Below are 18693 nucleotides of genomic sequence, written 5' to 3' on the forward strand. Positions count from 1 at the left end.
TTGGAAAAATAAATAAAGAATTGGCAGAGCAGAGTATTACTAGAGGAGAGTGTGTGTTGAAGGAATGTTCTCTCATGGAGATGTTAAATTCTCCCTAGGAGGAAGCTGGCATCCTTAAGACTGGGAGGTCTTTGACCACCTTGGGGATGGCTGACCCCAGCCACTGAAGCTTTCTTTTATTGTTGTAAATAATATGTCACTATCAGTTTTTTCTAGTGTATTCAATTTGTATTACTTCTTTTTAAACAAATGCAGTTGGGATAATGAATCCATTCTACTTGCACAGAGCTGGATGCCACGAGAAACAGGTATTATCATTCAATGATTGTGTCCAATATTTGTCATTTTATATCCTCCCATGTAATAATTTTAAATGGCTTTTTTCCCAAACAGTAATATTTGCCTCAGATGTAAGAATAAATTTTGACAAATTTCGGAACTGCATGACAGCAACTGTAATCTCAAAAACCATTATTACAACTAATCCAGGTAAAAAACTTTGTGAAACCTTTTATCCCTTTGGAAATGACTGAACACATTTCAATATTTATACAGTATATTTAAGAATGAAAATTCAGCCTGGATTTAATTCAAATTAGAAGTAAAAATTGCTTTATATAACTTTTTTAAAAACTTACAATGAACTTTGATATCTTTACTAAAGAAATGTGAGGCCGGACGCGGTGGCTCATGCCTGTAATCCCAGCACTTTGGGAGGCCAAGGCAGGTGGATCACCTGAGGTCAGGAGTTCAAGACCAGACTGGCCAACATGGTGAAACCCAGTCTCTACTAAAAATATAAAAATTAGCTGGGCTTGGTGGTGGGCGCCTGTAATCCCAGCTACTCGGGAGACTGAGGCAGGAGAATCACTTGAACCCAGGAGGCGGAAATTGCAGTGAGCTGAAATTGCGCCATTGTACTCCAGCCTAGGCCACAAGAGCAAGACCCCGTCTTAAAAAAAAAACAAGGCTGGTGCGGTGGCTCACACCTGTAATCCCAGCACTTTGGGAGGCCAAGGCAGGCTGCTCACAAAGTCAAGAGATTGAGACCATCCTGGCCAACATGGTGAAACCCTGTTTCTACTAAAAATAGAAAAATTAGCCGAGCGTAAAAGTGTGCGCCTGTAGTCCCAGCTACTCGGGAAGCTAAGGCAGGAGAATCACTTCAACCCAGGAGTTGGAGGTTGCAGTGAGCCGAGATTGCACCACTGCACTCCAGCCTGGCGACAGAGCCAGACTCCGTCTCAAAAAAAAAAAAAAAAAAAAAAAAAAAAGTGAAAAACCAGATTAATTTTAAAGTATAATTCATTGTGATAATTTTTGAGAGATCGATTTTATTGCTTGGATGCTAAATTATTGACTAATAGGTAAATTCAGTTTTGCTACATTCAAATAACTTTTACTGCTAGGACATTGATAACACATGCATACGCGTGCACACAGTACTCTCTGTGTAGTATCATTAGCTCATAACTGCACATTAAATGCCCAGACGATCCCCTGGAGTGGTTGTTGAAGGAGTTACAGTTTACTACAGCATGAAATCAAGGGAGCCAGACTGGGGAGATGAGGGATTAGTGCCTGTGAGCATTCCCAGGGTGCTTTATAGTGCAGACATAACTGTCAAGCCAGTACTGCCAAAGAAATGGAGTAATCAATCCTTCGCCATCTCATGAAGCTATGAGTATAGTATGTAGTGTATCATTTAAAACATACGCTCACTCTGCTGGTCTGTAACAAAGCATCAGCAGTGACAGAATTATAAAGCAATGTGTGCTTTTGACCAAACCATTATCAGCATTTTTAAAAGATAGAATTACTATGAGGAATGGTGTAAAATATTGAGACTCTGGTTTTTATATGAGTACTCTGAATCTTGCACATCCAACACATGGATGTTGTCTCCTTGAAGGCAGCACCATGGGAGGAGATGTGCATGCCCCGAATTGCTCTTCACTGAACTAATTTACTGAGCATGTGCTGTATGTTGGGTGCTGTTCTGGGGTGCAACGACAAAATGGATAAATATTTCCACCCTCATGGAGTTTACCCTCCAGCAGGGAGAGACAGAGAATAAATAATGAAGATAATATGTCCGTGAATTATGAAATATTTAAGGAGAACAGGTGGAACAGAGTCAGGAGGACCTAGAGAGCCACAAGGTGGTCAGGCACGCCGCATGGGAGAGTGACGTTTGAGCAAAGACTTGATGAGGAGGCTAAAGGGATAACCAAGGGAAAGCCCTGTGCCTATGTGTGGGAGGAACGCCCAGGGGCTGGTGTGGCTGGAGCCCAGGAGTTCAAGGCCAGCAGGAGCTGTTCTGAGAAGAGATGGGGCACCCAGGAAGAAGGCCTCGGAGGCTGTTAGAGTGCACTGGCTTCTGCTCTGCATGGGGTAGCAGGCTGGGGTTTGGAGCAGAGCGGTGACAGCATCTGACTTGGCTCTGAGAGGTTTGCTCTGACTGCTCTGTTGGAAATTGATGGTAACACACGATAGTCTATTATCAACACTCAGGACAACAGCGTGACACTCTTCAGTTTTTTCTTTCCTGGAGGGAGGTACTATGTATGGTTTATTTATTTTAATTTAATTAATTTTTTTTTTTTTGAGACCGTCTCACTCTGTTGCCCAGGCTGGAGTGCAGTGGTGCGATCTCGGCTCACTGCAAGCTCCGCCTCCTGGGTTCACGCCATTCTCCTGCCTCAGCCGCCCAAGTAGCTGGGACTACAGGCGCCCGCCACCACAGCCAGCTAATTTTTTTGTATTTTTTAGTAGAGACGGGGTTTCACCATGTTGGCCAGGATGGTCTTGATCTCTTGACCTCGTGATCCACCTGCCTTGGCCTCCCAAAGTGTTGGGATTACAGGTGTGAGCCACTGTGCCTGGCCTAATTTTTGTACTTTTTGTAGAGATGCGGTTTTGCAGTGTTTCTCAGGCTGGTCTCAAACTGCTGGGCTCAAGTGATCCACTGGTCTTGGCCTCCCAAAGTGCTGGGATTACAGGCCTGAGCCACCGTGCCCTGCCTGAGCATCTTATATACCTTTTGCCTATCTGATGGGAGCTTATGACCCTCTCCCCAGAGTAGTGCTATTCCCATGTGTAGAATTTGCATAAACTGTCATATTCCTGGACCCCAAATCCATGAAGCCTAGGCTGAGGCTCTTCTTTTAAAAGGATTTTGCTGGCCAGGCGCAGTGGCTCATGCCTGTAATCCCAACGCTTTGGGAGGCCGAGGTGGGCGGATCACTTGAGGTTAGGAGTTCAAGACCAGCCCGGTCAACATGGTGAAATATCATCTCTACTAAAAATACAAAAATTAGCCGGGCATGGTGGTATGGTGCCTATAGTCCCAGCTACTAGGGAGGCTAAGGCAGGAGGATCGCTTCAGCCGGGGAGGCGGATGTTGTAATGAGTCGAGATCATGCCACTGCACCCCAGCCTGGGCAACAGAGTGAGACTCTGTCTCCAAAAAAAAAAAAAAAAAAAAAAAAGGAGAAGGGATAGGATGATAGGATTCTCCTTATTGCTATTGCTGGCTTATGCCAGACATGCAGGAGGGACCAGGAGGAAAAGAGGGAAGTTTTAGATCACTCCCTGAAGGCATGTTCTGTAGCATAGTTCTAGGAGATGAGTTACCTAGTTATCGTAGATGATGCTTAATTCACCTGAAGAGATGAAGAGAGTAACAATGGAATTTAGCATGAAATAATGTATTCTGCAAGCCACATTACATTGTGTGGAAGAGGAATTTTGCTATTGCTTTTGTGGAGGATATTTAATGTGTTTAATATCAGTAGCAGTCACTGATAGAAAAAGATACTACTGGATCAAAATTTATCATCTTTTTGCCTACAAGAAGGGACAAGCCATAAGTGAGACTCCATCTCTACAAAAAATTAAAACAAAAATAGCTGGGCATGGTGGCATGTGCCTGTGATCTCAGCTACTCAGGAGGCTGAGATAGGAGGACCGCTTGAGCCCTGGAGGTAGAGACTGCAGTGAGCTGTGTTCATGCCACTGCACTGCAGCCTCGGTGACAGAGCAAGACCCTGTCTCAAAAAATAATAATAATAATAAAATAAAGCCGTGATGGTTACTTTGGAAACATTTTTTAAAATGTTGGCATTATCATTTGTAGATAATGCCATTTCAGGAAACTTGAGAGAGCACACAGGCATTCAGCGAGCTGTGAGGTAAACTTGATAGAGTGTATTTCAGTCCCTGCCCTGCCACACAACCCTAAAACGGGGACAGGAATGACAGTGTCTACAGCCGTTTTTAGGCTACTCAAGGGCAGCCCGATTTATATGGGAACTTTGTTTTCTGATCAGTAGGTCATATTAAAGTAATCACAAAGTAGTTCCTTCTTTCTCTCTCTTTCTTTCTCTTTCTCTGTTTTTTCTTTCTCCCCTGCCCTCCCCTCCCCTCTTCTCTTTTCTTCTTTTTTTTTGGGGGGTCTCAAACTCCTGACCTCAAGAAATCCTCCTGCCTCAGCCTCCTGAAGGATTACAGGTGTGAGCCACCTTGCTTGGCCCAAAAATAGGCTTTGTTTGTTTGTTTGTTTTTTGAGATGGAGTCTTGCTGTGTCACCCAGGCTGGAGTGCAGTGGCGCGTGCTCAGCTCACTGCAACCTCTGCCTCCTGGGTTCAAGCAATTCTCCTGTCTCAGCCCCCCAAGTAGCTGGGATTACAGGCGCGCACCACCACACCTGGCTAATTTTTGCATTTTTAGTAGAGACGGGGTTTCACAATGTTGGCCAGCCTGGTCTTGAACTCCTGACCTCAGGTGATCCACCTGCCTCAGCCTCCCACAGTTCTGGGATTACAGGCGTGAGCCACAGCGCCCGGCCCAAAAATAGCTTTTTCTCTTTTTTTGAAATGGAGTCTTGCTGTGTCGCCCAGGCTGGAGTGCAGTGGCGTGATCTCAGCTTACTGCAATCTCTGCCTCCTGGGTTCAAGTGATTCCCCTGCCTGAGCCTCCTGAGTAGCTGGGACTACAGATGTGTGCCACCATGCCTGGCTAATTTTTTGTATTTTAGTAGAGACGGGGTTTCACCATGTTGGCCAGGATGGTCTTGATCTCCTGACTTCGTGATCCGCCCGCCTCAGCCTCCCAAAGTGCTGGGATTATAGGCGTGAACCACCACGCCCAGCCCATCATCTAGGTTTTAAGCCCCACATGCATTAGCTATTTGTCCTGATGCTCTCCCTCCCCTCACCCCCCATTCCCCAACAGGCCCCAGTGTGTGTTGTTCCCCTCCCTGTGTCCATGTTATCTCATTGTTCAGCTCCCACTTATGAGTGAGAACATATGGTATTTGGCTTTCTGTTCCTGTGTTAGTTTGCTGAGAATGGCGGCTTTCAGCTTTATCCATGTCTCTGCAAAGGACATGATCTCATTCCTTTTTATGGTTGCATTGTATTCCATGGTATACATGTACCACATTTTCTTTATCCAGTCTACCACTGATGGGCATTTGGGCTGGTTCCATGTCTTTGCTATTGTAAATAGTTATATCAGTTTTACTTTTAATTTCCTGGGCTACACCTGCCTTATAGAAATTAAGAAGCTCTAAATGGCTTGTGTTCATCCTAGCCAGGTGTCCAGATTCCCTTGTTTCTTTCTCTGCCCTGAGAGTGCTTATCAGATAGTGAGGCCACAATTCCTGCCTTTCTCTGACAGTCAGGATAACCCTATTGTCAGTGAGGACCTGCAGTGCTGGTACCCACCCATCCCTGCCAGCCCCCATCACAGGAAGCTTGTTGGCTGGATTTCTGTGGCCTCACTCCAGCAGATGCTCCCATCTGAAGCACAGCAATTCATGGTGCATATCTCTCCAAGTTAATAGAGTTCTGCATTCATTCATTTGCCCATGACCTTATCAGTATTTTTGAATGCCTTTTACTTGCCAAGAATTGAGATAATGTAAATTTCTGGAACAAGGAAGGAGATGAGTGGCTGGTCAGATGGATGTGAGGATAGTCATCACGTGGGACACTGCGTGCCGGCAAGGATTTGACAACCTAGTTCTGAGAAAGAACAGGTAGAAGACTTGTATTCTGGGAGCAAGGAGGAAGAAATGCCCAGATCTTCCCAGGGGAGTTAGGAAAGTGCAGACATTGTCAAGACCATTTGTAGAATATTCAGGGGGGCCTGGGGTACTTAATCATATGCCAGAGGCTGGGGTCCTGGGGTCCAAGGGCATCATGGGGGAGCTCTTTCCAAACTCGCGTTCCTGCCTTCTGGCACAACACCCCTGACCCTTGAGCACACTCATGTGCCAACGTCTACTAAAAATACAAAAAAGGCTGGGCGCGGTGGCTCACACTTGTAATTCCAGCACTTTGGGAGGCCAAGGCAGGCAGATCACGAGGTCAAGACCATCCTGGCTAACATGGTGTCTTTTGATGAACAGAAATTCATCAGCCTATTTTATATATTTCAATTGCCTTTTGAAAACCTTTTTTTTTTATGATGAGTAAAGAAATACATATAAAATTCAGAAAAAATATATAAAAACATAAACAGGGAAAACAAAGATCACCTACAATCCCACTGTCTAGAGAGAATCATTTTTTCATATATATTCTTCCAGATAATTTTGCATTTATATATGTATTTTTTTTTTTTAGACAGAGACTTGCTCTGTTGCCCAGGCTGGAGTGCAGTGGCCCTATCTCAGTTTACTGCAAGCTCCGCCTCCCAGGTTCACGCCATTCTCCTGCCTCAGCCTCCCAACTAGCTGGGACTACAGGCGCCCACCACCACGCCTGGCTATTTTTTTTGTATTTTTAGTAGAGGTGGGGTGTCACCATGTTAGCCAGGATGGTCTCCATCTCCTGACCTTGTGATCCACCCGCCTCAGCCTCCCAAAGTGCTGGGATTACAGGCGTGAGCCACTGCGCCCGGTCCCTTATATATGTAGATTTTTTAATTAAAAGGGTATTGAACCACATAGGTTAGTAAGCTGCTCTTTTCACTAACATCTGTTTTAGATGTAATGTGGTGTACCTCTCTATGTTTACAGAATTCTACATCACATTGTTAATGGCCACGTAATATTCTATTTGATTATATTCGTACATGTCTTCACTTTTTACTATTAAAATGATTTTGGATGATTTAAATGTGATTTAAATGATAATCAGTTTGCTTTTTACTTATTATGCATTTTCAATTTAAGATACACCAGAAGCTAACATTCTGCTGAATTTTATACGAGAAAATAAAGAAACAAATGTTCTGGATGATGAAATTGACAGTTATTTCAAAGAATCCATAAATCGTAAGTGACCCTTTAAATATATTTGGATTTTTTTTAAAGGCCGAAATTGGGCCTGTAAAGGTTTGTTTGACATGGTAAAAGATACCAGATTCCTATTCTGTAACTCCTACATTTCTACTTTCTAAAGGTAGCTTAAAATAGTGGGCATCTTTTTCTTTTTCTTTTGAGCCCAGGAGTTCATGAGACCAGCCTGGCCAACATGGAAAACCCCGTCTCTACGAAAAACACAAAAATTAGCCAGGTATCATGGGATGTGCCTATAATCCCAGCTGCTCAGGAGGCTGAGGCAGGAGAATCCCTTGAACCTGGGAGGTGGAGGTTGCAGTGAGCTGAGATCCAGCCTGGGTGACAGAGCGAGGCTACACTCCAGCCTGGGTGTCAGAGCAAGACTGTATCTCAAAAAATAAAAAAATAAAAGAAACACAATACAGAATGCTTGGCCAGGTGTGGTGGCTCACGCCTGTAATCCCAGCACTTTGGGAAACCAAGGAGGTCAGGAGTTTGAGACCAGCCTGGCCAACATGGTGAAATCCCATCTCTACTAAAAATACAAAAAATGAGCCAGGCATGGTAGGGGGCACCTGTAATCCCAAATACTCAGGAGGCTGAGGCAGGAGAATTGCTTGAACCCAGGAGGCGGAGGTTGCAGTGAGCCGAGATCGCACCACTGTACTCCAGTCTGGGCAACAGAGCGAGACCCCGTCTCAAAAAAAAAAAAAAAAAAAGAAACATAATACAGAATGCAACAAAGAGCCCCAAATAAACAGTTATTTGGTTAACATCTTTTAATCTATCTTTTTGTGCATATATACTAATAGAAGGATAAAGACATAAAAATATTATAGATAAATAGTTACACATCACCATCTTTTTATTGAAGAAAATTAAATTTCATGCACTAGACATCAACAAAAGAAAAGAAACCAATGAAGTGCTGAAGGAACCGGATAAGTTCTCATAAAAGTTTTCTAACCCAAGTAATATTAGTTCCTGGAAGATTCTTCTAAGATAAAGAAAAATAAAAATGAATAATAGGTTATTGTTTTTAGTTTTGTAAAGTTTATTTTTGTTGTTGCTTCACATCCTCACTAATGTTGTGTTATTACTCTTTTAAATGTTAGGTGTTTAATGGAATTCTCTTTTTTTTTTTTTTTTGAGATGGAGTCTGGCTCTGTCACCCAGGCTGGGATGCAAAGCCGCGATCTCGGCTGAGTGCAACCTCCACTTCCTGGGTTCAAGCGATTCTCCTTCCTTAGCCTCCCAAGTAGCTGGGATTACGGGCACACACTGCTACACCCAGCTAATTTTTTATTTTTAGTAGAGACAGAGTTTTGCTGTGTTGGCCAGGCTGGTCTCAAACCCCTGACCTCAAGCGATCCACCAGTCTTGACCTCCCAAAGTGTTAGAATTACAGGCATGAGCCACCACATCCGGCCTACTCTTGTTTAATTTGTATTTTCCTGATGATTATTGAGGCCAGTACGTGTATTGGCCATTTTGATAACTTTTTTTTGTGATGTACTTTATTTATTTATTATTTTATTTTATTTTATTTTTTGAGATGGAGTCTCGCTCTGTCGCCCGGGCTGGAGTGCAGTGGCGCGATCTCGGCTCACTGCAAGCTCCACCTCCCGGGTTCACGCCATTCTCCTGCCTCAGGCTCTGGAGTAGGTGGGACGACAGGCGCCCACCCCACGCCCGGCTAATTCTTTGTATTTTTAGTAGAGACAGGGTTTCACCATGTTAGCCAGGATGGTCGCGATCTCCTGACCTCGTGATCAACCTGCCTCGGCTTCCCAAAGTGCTAGGATTACAGGCGTGAGCCACTGCGCCCGGCTGTGATGTACTTTTAAATTCTCTTCCCCATTTAAAAAATTGAGTCACTGTCGCCGGGCGCGGTGGCTCACGCCTGTAATCCCAGCACTTTGGGAGGCCGAGGCGGGCGGATCACGAGGTCAGGAGATGGAGACCATCCTGGCTAACACGGTGAAAACCCGTCTCTACTAAAAATACAAAAAAAATTAGCCGTGGTGGCGGGCGCCCGTAGTGCCAGCTACTCGGGAGGCTGAGGCAGGAGAATGGCATGAACCTGGGAGGCGGAGCTTGCAGTGAGCTGAGACCGCGCCACTGCACTACCGCCTGGGCGACGAACGAGACTCTGTCTCAAAAAATAAAAAATAAAAATAAAAAAATAATTTAAAAAAATCGAGTCACTGTCTTTTTTTTTTTTTTTTTTTTTTTTGAGATGGAGTTTTGCTCTTGTTGCCCAGACTGGAGTGCAGTGGCGCCATCTTGGCTCACCACAACCTCCACTTCCCGGATTCAAGCGATTCTCCTGCCTCAGCCTCCTGAGTAGCTGGGATGACAGGCATGCACCACCATGCCTGGCTAATTTTTTTTTTTTTTTAAGTAGAGACAGGGTTTCTCCATGTTGGTCAGTCTGCTCTCGATCTCCCAACCTCAGGTGATCTGCCAACCTCGACCTCCCAAATTGCTGGGATTACAGGCATGAGCCACCATGCCCAGCTGAGTCACTGTCTTTTTCTAATTGATATTTAAGAATTCTTTAGATAATTCTGGATGAGTCCTTCATCTCATTGCAGACTGCTAGCATCTCCCACTCTGTGGCTTGCCTTTTCACTTTTTAATGGTGTCTTTTGATGAACAGAAATTCTTCATTTTAATGAAGACTAATTTCATTTCCTTTTTTTCCTTATGTTTTGCTTTTATGTCCATTTATAGAATCAGTGTTTATATAGCTAACATAGTAATTTTTCTGTTACTTAAGCTACTGCATGTTCTCATTTGTCATATCTTTCCATTCGGATGTAATCTTTTATATTTTTTAGACTATATACAGAACTGTAATACTTCTTTCTGTTTTTAGTAAGTACAATAGTTGATGTCTACACAGTTGAACAATTAAAGGGAAGAGCTTTGAAGAATGAAGGAAAAGCTGATCCTTCCTATGGCATCCTTTATGCCTACATTTCCACACTCAACATTGATGATGAAACTACAAAAGTAGTTCGAAATAGATGGTAAGGATCCGTGTCACTTTTAGCAAATTCATTTTTGTAAGAAATAATTATTGTTAATAAATTTTAAGCTCTCTAAAAGTTAAAGCTGTTTGTTGACGTAACAGGGGTTATGTATTTGAGATAAACGTATAAAAAACTATACTGAAAAGTTTCCATAGCAAACCAGATTAAAATATTATAATTGCCTTTTAAAATATAATCTGTATTTCCATAATTCTAACATATAAAGATACAATGTGAGAAACTTTTGACAAACTTGTCTAATGATTTGGCAGAAAGCTATTTTGGTTGCTAGGCCCTATAGCAATGTAGTGACAGCATTTAAAAAAAATTATTTTCAAGCCAGGTGCAGTAGCATGCGCCTGTAGTCTCAGCTACTCAGGAGGCTGATGTGGGAGGATCGGTTGAGCCCAGGAGTTTGAAGAGTTTGAGTCCAGCCTAGGAAACATCAAACCTCTTGTAGATCAAAGTTAGTATTTACTTGCATAGAAAGTAAACTCCAGGCCCGGCACGGTGGCTCACGCCTGTAATCCCAGCACTATGGGAGGTCGAGGCAGGTGGCTCACCTGAGGTCAGGAGTTTGAGATCAGCCTGGCCAATATGGTGAAACACCATCTCTACTAAAAATACAAAAAATTAGCTGGGTGTGGTGGCGGGCACCTGTAATGCCAGCTACTTTGGAGGCTGAGGCATGAGAATTGCTTGAACTCAGGAGGCGGAGGTCGCGGTGAGCCGAGATTGCGCCATTGCACTCCAGCCTGGGCGACAAGAGTGAAACTCTGTCTCAAAAAAAAAAAAAAAGAAAGAAAAGAAAGTAAACTCCAGTAGATTTAATACTCTTAGCTAAAAGATGCTTGGCAAGAAATGTGTAATATTATTAGGAAAGTCTCTCTATGGATTTTTATAACTGAATTTTCATTGAGATAATCCTAGATTCACATGGAAGTATAAGAAATAATAAGAGGGCTGGGCGCGGTGGCTCACGCCTGTAATTCCAGCACTTTGGGAGGCCGAGGCGGGTAGATCACGAGGTCAGGAGATTGAGACCATCCTGGCTAACACGGTGAAACCCTGTCTCTACTAAAAAATACAAAAAAATTAGCCGGGCATGGTGGTGGGCGCCTGTAATCCCAGCTACTCGAGAGGCTGAGGCAGGAGAATGGTGTGGACCTGGGAGGCAGAGCTTGCAGCGAGCCGAGATCGCGCCACTGCACTGCACTCCATCCTGGGCGACAGAGCGAGACTGTGTCTCAAAAAATAATAATAATAATAATAAGAGAGATCCCTTGTGGCTTTTGCCCCGTTTCCCCCAGTGTTACCATTTTGCAAGTGATAGTACCATGTCACAGCCAGGATATCAACACCATTCAATCCACTGGTCGTATTCAGATTCCTCCAGGTTCACATGCAGTCGTGTGTGTGTGTTCTCATTAGTTTTATCACACTTGTAAGTTTGTGTATCTATTGCCACAGTCAAGATATTGACCTCTGAATTTTTAAAACATTTTATGATGTGGTATTAAAGTTGAAAAAACTAATGTGGAGGATGCTGTGTAAGGCCTTGTATTCATTTTTTGAAAAATAGTTTTCAAAAATTGAAAAACTAATTTTTTTCCCTGTACATTTATTATTGATATCTGAGGAAAAGCATCTAAAATTTGCTAGACCAAGTGATCTGTGGTTAGATAAGAAACCACTATCTTCAGTTTATTTCCCCTATTTGAGAAATTTGAATTAGTTTCCCTGTTTAAAATTGCTAAAGTAAGGCTTGCTTCAGAAATATGGAATAGCATAAATCACTGAAAGAGAGGAGAGTGTATCACCAGCAGTGTTAATAGCATCTGGGTGCTACCCGGCCAGCCTTGCAAGGCTTTCTGTATTTGTAGAGAAGGCCCCGTGCAGGCCCATCCAGTGAGCAGCTGTTGAACTCGTGCTTTCCAGGCACAAGACACAGTTCCTGCCCTCAGAACTCCCAGCCAGGGAGGTGAGAATAAGGAGCTGATGCAACAGCACCAGTCAGTCCTGAGGCGTGCACTCTGCTGCTGTTCCAAGAGAGAAAGGCTGCGGGCTGGGATACGAGAAGGGAGGGCCCCAGCAAGGAAATGAGACTGGGATGGACCTCGAGGGCTTGGCCGAGGGAGGGAAGGAGGGCAGGCAGAGGACTGGTGTACGCAGTTTCAGATGACTCCTGAGAATGGCTGCGTAGAAAGTGTGTTTTACTGTTTTTTACGACTGTCTTGTAGACCGCATAGCACTGAACACTCAGTAAGTTTTCCACACACTGTCGTAGAGTTTTTAGTGATAATTCTTTTTCTGCTACAGATGAAATTTGTGGCTTAGGGCATCACATTTTATCATTGTCTTTGTTTCTTTTCAGTTCCAGCTGTGGTTATATTGTAAATGAAGCATCTAACATGTGCACAACTTGCAACAAAAACTCCTTGGACTTTAAATCTGTCTTTCTCAGTTTCCATGTGCTGATTGATCTGACTGATCACACAGGCACCCTTCATTCCTGTAGTCTCACAGGAAGTGTTGCTGAGGAGACTTTGGGCTGCACGGTAAATAGCAAAAAGGAAGAAATGTTTAGAATATTTCCAAAGTGAATGCTTTTTCCCAAAAAAATATAGGTTGTTTTGTCAAACATTTGATAGAAATTGATTCACTAATAAACAGCCTGGGAAAAAATCATCTTGCTTTAAACACACATTGCTTTGATGAACAAATGTTACATATTTTATATCAAAATCCTCGCTAATATTTACTATTATGAGTAATGACTGAGGCCATTAGCCTAAATGGATAAATAAACATGATGTTTTAGGGCTGGGCACCGTGGCTCACGCCTGTAATCTCAGCACTTTGGGAGGCCAAGGAGGGCGGATCACTTGAGGTCAGGAGTTTGAGACCAGCCTGACCAATATGGCGAAACCCCATTTCTACTAAAAATACAAAAATTAGCTGGGTGTGGTGACGTGCACTTGTAATCCTAGCTACTCAGGAGGCTGGGGCACGAGAATCACTTGAACCCAGGATGTGGAAGTTGCAGTGAGCCAAGATCACGCCACTGCACTCCAGCCTGAGTGATAGAGCAAGACTTGTCTCAAAATAATTAAAAAAAAAAAAACACCAAGGAAACATGATGTTTGATATAGTCAAGTAACGATGGGTAAAACAACAAGTCGGAGATGTTGATCAGTCATAAGGTGGTTTTTCTAGGAAGATTTGGCTGTGTTTCACCTACTCAGTTACATAAAGTCAGCTACATGTTTTCTCCTTGGTTTGCAGCTATACAACAGCAGCAGATACTTAGGGATTAGCATGTGCATTTGGCAATAGGCACCTGTTTTTTATTGTTAAAACCAGCTCATGAAATTTACCATTAGACTTTAGTTCCAAATTCTGCTTCCACTTTATTGAGGGGATTTTTCCTTGCTGAGATACCTGATTACCTTTGGAGATTTTGCTTATATAGCCTTTCCTGCCTTATCTTCTCTATCAAAACAATTGAGTTGGCTGGGCATAGTGGGTCATACCTGTAATCCTACCACTTTGGGAGGCTGAGGCAGGAGGATCACTTGAGGCCAGGAGTTCAAGATCACCCTGGGCAACATAGTGAGACCCTGTCTCTACAAAAAATAAAACATAAAACAATTAGCCAGAGAAGAGTAGTGCATACCTGTAACCTCAGAAATGGGAAGCTGAGGGAGGATTGCTTGACCCCGGGAGTTCGAGGCTGCAGTGAGCTGTGATAGCACTGCTGCACTCCAGCTTGGGCGACAGAGTGAGACCCTGTCTCTACAAACAAAAACAAACGATTGAGCTGTAATTACTGCAAATAAAATTTCATTTCTAATGAGAAAGTTTGTTTCCCACTGTTGTCAAAAATGAATTTTCTTTGTAAACTTCAAATATATTTGTCTCATCTTTTTTTTTTTAACCAGGTACATGAGTTTCTTGCAATGACAGATGAACAGAAAACAGCATTAAAGTGGCAATTTCTCTTGGAAAGAAGCAAAATTTATTTAAAAGTTAGTGCATTTTATAGTCCCATATTATTCTATATATTTATTATTCTGTATATTCAAACCATAAGAAAAACCTAGATAAATTCGAGAATTTATTATTTCTAATGCCCAGTTCCCAGATGCGCATAAGGATTCAGCTATCCTAAAAGCAAAGGAAATAGCCAGGGGTTTTTTCATATTGTATAAAGGAGTTACCAAAGACATCAAAGAAAATAGACCAACAAAGAAAATATCCTTTAAGGTTAAATCCAAAACAGGGGAAAGGGCTTTAAAATCAGAGCTGATGGGTGCAATAGTGCACACCTGTAATCCCAGCTACTTGGTAGGCTGAGGTGGGAGGATCGCCTGAACCCAGGAGTTTGAGGCCAGCCTGGGCAACATAGTGAGACCCCTCTCTTGGCCCCTGAACCCCAAAAGGTCAGACTAGGTTGTCCCCACCCCCACCCACCCTGTGGCATTCCCTTCAGTTAGTGAGGCAGTGTAAGATAGCACAATGAAGTGCTTGGATTGTTGCGGGGAGACAGATCTGGTCTGAATCCTAATCCCACCACACCTCAGCCTGTGAGACCCTGCAGAGCTTAATTAAATGTGCTAACCTGCAAAATTCCATGATCCTCCAACCCTGAAGGGCCACAGTTGCCTCCTGAGGCACTTCAGTGTTGGAGGATCCTCGAGTCTTAGTGTTCAAGGTGTCAGAGGAGGAAAAGTGCAGTGAGACAAACTCCCCTATTGCAGATGAGAAAAGTGGGACCAAGAAGTGTTGCCACTTGCCCTGGGTCACAGGTGAGACTGGACCCAGCCAGCCTCGTTGCTTCACTTCATGGTTCTCAACTCTTTTCTCTTGTATTCTCCTGCAAGTTAATGTGCTCCCGTTTGTGTGGTTATATCTACTGATACTTGCTGTACTGCAGCTTAATACTGAAAAAATTTTAAAACATTCTAGAGCACACATTCCATTTGTGTCAGACTAATGGTATCATGGAGCCTCTAGAAAACATTGCGTGCTGATGAGAGAATTAGTGTTATTATGAAATTAGTTTTCATCTCATGGACATCCTGCAGGAGCATTTGTGAATGCTGCATCTCCTCCATCTCAGCCTCATAAGCAGGTTTTCCCATTTTCCATGGCCACCAACACATCTGAATAGTTTGCAGACATGGAGTCTCCAGTGGCCTTACCAATATTTCTAGGACCTCGGCTTGAGGCCTCTTCACTACCAGGCCAAAGGCAGAAAAGTTGCAGTAAGATGCTGCATCTCTTCAACGGTTAGCATGGGCCCCTAAATACTGTCTCTTTGCAAGTCAGGGCACGCTTAGGTCCTTGACCGACCCTGTATACTTTCCCTCCAGACAGGAGGCACCACTTGCTAATGAGTCTGATCAACTTAAGTTCATGGGAACTTAAGAGTTTTCTAAATTTGATTCAAATACAACAATGAATGACCCTCAAGTGGATACTGCACTTTCCCAGAGAATGTGTGTAACAGGTGTTCCAGGTGGCTTTAACAAATATTCATAATTATGGACAAGCTGCTTCATGCATTAGGTAACACAGTATTTTACAAATAAAAAGATGTAAAATCCAAAACCAAAATCCAAAAACCATGATGCATACAAAAATAAAATAACACATGTTGAAGATTTAACTCATTAATTAATGAGGGAACCAGTAAGATATAGGGGAGAAGAAGGATTCAAAGGGGAATTGGTTCATGACCAGCCTGTCCAAGATAGTGAAACCCCATCTCTACTAAAACTACAAAAATTAGCCGGGCATGGTGGCAGGTGCCTGTCATCCCAGCTACTCAGGAGGCTGAAGCAGTAGAATTGCTTGAACCTGGGAGGCAGAGGTTGCAGTGAACCGAGATCTCACCACTGCACTCCAGCCTGGGTGACAGAGTGAGACCGTGTCTCAAAAAAAAAAAAAAAAAAAAAAAAAAAAAGGAAAGAAAAAGGAATTGGAAGAATAGATACATAGGCAGGCAATGCAAAATGCTGAATGGGTTTGCTTGTAGATGAACCTCTGGGCTCCTCTATAGGGCAGAAGCAGTGCATCTTCACTCAGACAGACTTCATGGGGATTCCATGAGCAGGGTCATTCGAATCACTGTCAGCTTTCTACAACCTAGTTCTAAAACAGCTCAGTCCGTGCAATGGGAGATGTAGCCCCTGTAGAATCAGACAGCTCTGAACGTGTTCTAGCCAATGTCAGACTACCACAACATTCCATTGAAAGGGTACCCACTTATTGTTATTGCCCATTTAAAGTCTTTCACAGTTTTCCCTGATGTTGGTACTTTTTTTTCTCTCAGTCTTGAAATTAAAGTGGTTGATATGTCCTTCCACTCTATATTAAATAAAATGTTGGTTAAAGTGCTGTATAAATTATAAAAAATAAGACTATTAAAATAAGACTATTATTAAATTATGTCATCATATTCCTGTAGTCTCACAGATTGAGTCCCTGCTACAGCTTAAAGTCTATCACAGTTGGTAGTCTGAACACACATTAAGCCCTTTTTCCTATGTTATACTTTTTTTTTTTTTTTGAGACAGAGTCTCACTCTGCTCGCTCTGTCACACAGGCTGGAGCATGTGGTGCGATCACAGCTTACAGCAGCCTCAACCTTCCCAGGCTCAAGTGATCCTCCCGCCTCAGCCACCGAGTAGCTGGGACCACAGGTGTGCACCACCACACCTGGCTAATTTTTATATTTTTAGTAGAGACAGGGTTTCACTTTATTGGCCAGGCTGGTCTTGAACTTCAGGCCTCAAGTGATCTACCTGCCTTGGCCTCCCAAAGTGCTGGGATTACAGGCATGAGCCACCTCACCCAGCCCTGCATTAGACATTTATTTTACTTGGGGGGGTGGAGGGGACAGAGTTTCGCTCTAGTTGCCCAAGCTGGAGTGCAATGGCACAATCTCTGCTCACTGCAACCTCTGCCTCCCGGGTTCAAGGGATTCTCCTGCCTCAGCCTTCTGGGTAGCTGGGATAACAGGTGTGTGCCACAATGCCCGGCTAATTTTTTGTATTTTTAGTAGAAATGGGAGTTTCACCATGTTAGCCAGGCTGGTCTCGAACTCCTGACCTCAGGTGATCCACCCGCCTTGGCCTCCCAAAGTGCTGGGATTACAGGCGTGAGCCACTGCACCCGCACCCGGCCACATTAGACTTTTCATCCCAACTTTCATACCTGAGAGAAATAGCATGAAAAGTGACAAAATTTTTACAAAATCAGTCAGAAGCTGGGCCTGTAAATTAACTGTACTCCGAGACTGGAACTCTTCCCATCATCTTACAGCTCTAATGGAAGTTTATATTAATATCTGTAAACAAAACTTTCATTGCAGTTCTCTATTCGTGATCATTGATTTTTCAACTTGATATACAAAGGGATTTTAAAAATTAACCTTTTGTCTCTTTTTCTGTTTCTCCTCGCAGTTCGTTCTATCACACAGAGCAAGGAGTGGATTGAAAATTAGTGTACTCTCGTGCAAGCTTGCAGATCCTACTGAGGCAAGCAGAAACTTGTCTGGACAAAAACATGTTTAAAACGGTCTATCATTTTGAACTCTGGAAAAGTATAAGGGTTTTAACTCCCTTTAAAATGGAATATTAATTTGAAAATTATGGGGAAAATTGCATTTTGTTTACATGTGGTGAACATGTTTCTAGAAATTGTTATGGTGGAGGTGGTCTGGGTGAGTCTGAAGGCCTCTCTCATCTGACCTCCCTTCTTAGAAGGCCTCCTACTGTCTTTGCCTTGTCTCCTCCCAAGTTGGAAAATGTTTACATGAATTAATAAACAGATTTAATCTTCTACAGATTTGAATGATTTATTTTCTTTTCCACATAGTTGAACGGCTTTGAGTGAGTTTCTTAATCCTGAGTGAATGATTTATTTTCTTAAGCCAGTTTATTATTTGTCTTGGTTCCCTGGAAAAAGAGTAGGACCTCAAGGCCTGGGCACGGTGGCTCATGCCTGTAATCCCAGCACTTTGGGATGCCAAGGCAGTCAGGAGATCGAGACCATCCTGGCTAACACAGTGAAACCCCATCTCTACTAAAAATACAAAAAATTAGCTGGGTGTGGTGGCACGTGCCTGTTGTCCCAGCTACTCGGGAGGCTAAGGCAGGAGAATCTCTTGAACCTGGGATGAGGAGGTTGTAGTGAGCTGAGATCCAGCCACTGCACTCCAGCCTGGGCGACAGAGCGAGACTCTGTCTTACAAAAAAAAAAAAAAAAAAAAAAAAGACCCCTAAAGACTACTTTCTGAGAGCTGGGTGGTGACTCGTCATCTGACAGATCTGACAGGATGAGGGCAAGGGGCTCTTG

The 18693-nt window shown here is 43.2% G+C and overlaps 1 protein-coding gene across 3 annotated transcripts in view; it reads left to right on the forward strand.

Moving 5' to 3' along the window:
• MEIOB (meiosis specific with OB-fold) overlaps window positions 1–18179 on the forward strand; it is a 38880-nt gene extending 20701 nt beyond the window's left edge. For 2 of the 3 annotated variants that reach the window (XM_016929181.4, XM_024350050.2), the window contains 7 exons: window positions 256–308; window positions 394–489; window positions 7184–7285; window positions 10173–10326; window positions 12704–12887; window positions 14271–14357; window positions 17799–18179. In XM_016929181.4, coding sequence (XP_016784670.2) covers window positions 256–308; window positions 394–489; window positions 7184–7285; window positions 10173–10326; window positions 12704–12887; window positions 14271–14357; window positions 17799–17909 — 787 coding nt within the window. In that variant the 3' untranslated portion in view covers window positions 17910–18179. The remainder of the gene's footprint in view (window positions 1–255; window positions 309–393; window positions 490–7183; window positions 7286–10172; window positions 10327–12703; window positions 12888–14270; window positions 14358–17798) is intronic. The other variant, XM_016929182.3, reaches the window with a different exon arrangement.
• The last annotated feature ends 514 nt before the right edge of the window (window positions 18180–18693 follow it).

Source organism: Pan troglodytes, chromosome 18 (genome assembly GCF_028858775.2).
Source record: "Pan troglodytes isolate AG18354 chromosome 18, NHGRI_mPanTro3-v2.0_pri, whole genome shotgun sequence".
NCBI lineage: Eukaryota > Metazoa > Chordata > Mammalia > Primates > Hominidae > Pan > Pan troglodytes.